Source organism: Hippocampus comes, unplaced genomic scaffold, assembly GCF_001891065.2.
Source record: "Hippocampus comes isolate QL1 unplaced genomic scaffold, H_comes_QL1_v1.1 scaffold110, whole genome shotgun sequence".
NCBI classification, from domain to species: domain Eukaryota; kingdom Metazoa; phylum Chordata; class Actinopteri; order Syngnathiformes; family Syngnathidae; genus Hippocampus; species Hippocampus comes.
The window spans coordinates 1,829,736-1,830,702 of NW_017805498.1; the positions used below are offsets into that span (position 1 = coordinate 1,829,736).

Here is a 967-nt window from a genome sequence, read left to right on the forward strand (position 1 = left end):
CACACACACACACACACACACACACACACACACACACACACACACACACACAGTACACCGGTATATAATTTTGTACTGTAAAGTTTAATGTATTTCTGACTTAAATCTTCTGCCTGACTTTTCAGGAGGAGCAGGCCAATGTTCACCTGTCCAAGTGCAGGAAAGTCCAACATGAGCTGGAAGAGGCTGAGGAGCGTGCTGACATTGCAGAGTCTCAAGTCAACAAACTCAGAGCCAAAAGCCGTGACTCTGGCAAGGTAAATACTGAAAAATGTAGATGACTAATGTCCACAATAGACAAGTACTGTATGGGCCTCTTATGCAATGTGAAATTAAGTTTTGACTCTAAGAATTATATTTTCTTTCAGAGCAAGGATACAGCTGAATGAAGTTGATTCTTCAGTGGGTTGTTTCAACTCATATAATATGATGTGAAATATACCACAATAAAACTCTTTTGAAAAAAATCCAAAACAAATATCAATGTTTTTTTTGTGTCTGACAGTATATTTTTTAACAACCTGATCTTATAATCTCAAGATAGTCAATTTAATTTCACTTGGAGAAACTGGAGATATACAACTTTTCTAGGAACAGTAAAACCACACAATTATCTTTTCTCAACTCAACTCAACTCAACTGTATTTATAGAGCACTTTCAAACAGCCATCGCTGCATACAAAGTGCTGTACATGGAGCAATTTAACATATACAACAAACAGTAAAATAAATCGGTTATAAAGACGGTAGAAAGCACCGAACAGCAAAACCAAGAACAAATCTAAGTCATGCTGAGCTAATGCCAAAGAATACAAGTGAGTTTTGAGGCGGGTTTTGAAGATGGGCAGCGAGGAGTCTTGCCGAATGTTCAGTGGGAGGTCATTCCAGAGAGAGGGACCACCAACAGAAAAGGCTCGATCCCCTCTGAGCCTTAGTTTAGTTCTTGGTACTTCTAATAATGTCTGGT

General features: G+C 38.5%; 1 protein-coding gene across 2 annotated transcripts in view; it reads left to right on the forward strand.

The window, feature by feature from the left end:
- Positions 1–467, forward strand: part of LOC109520010 (myosin heavy chain, fast skeletal muscle-like) — a 14,099-nt gene extending 13,632 nt beyond the window's left edge. For both annotated transcript variants that reach the window (XM_019876936.1, XM_019876937.1), the window contains 2 exons: positions 126–257; positions 369–467. In XM_019876936.1, coding sequence (XP_019732495.1) covers positions 126–257; positions 369–389 — 153 coding nt within the window. In that variant the 3' untranslated portion in view covers positions 390–467. The remainder of the gene's footprint in view (positions 1–125; positions 258–368) is intronic.
- The last annotated feature ends 500 nt before the right edge of the window (positions 468–967 follow it).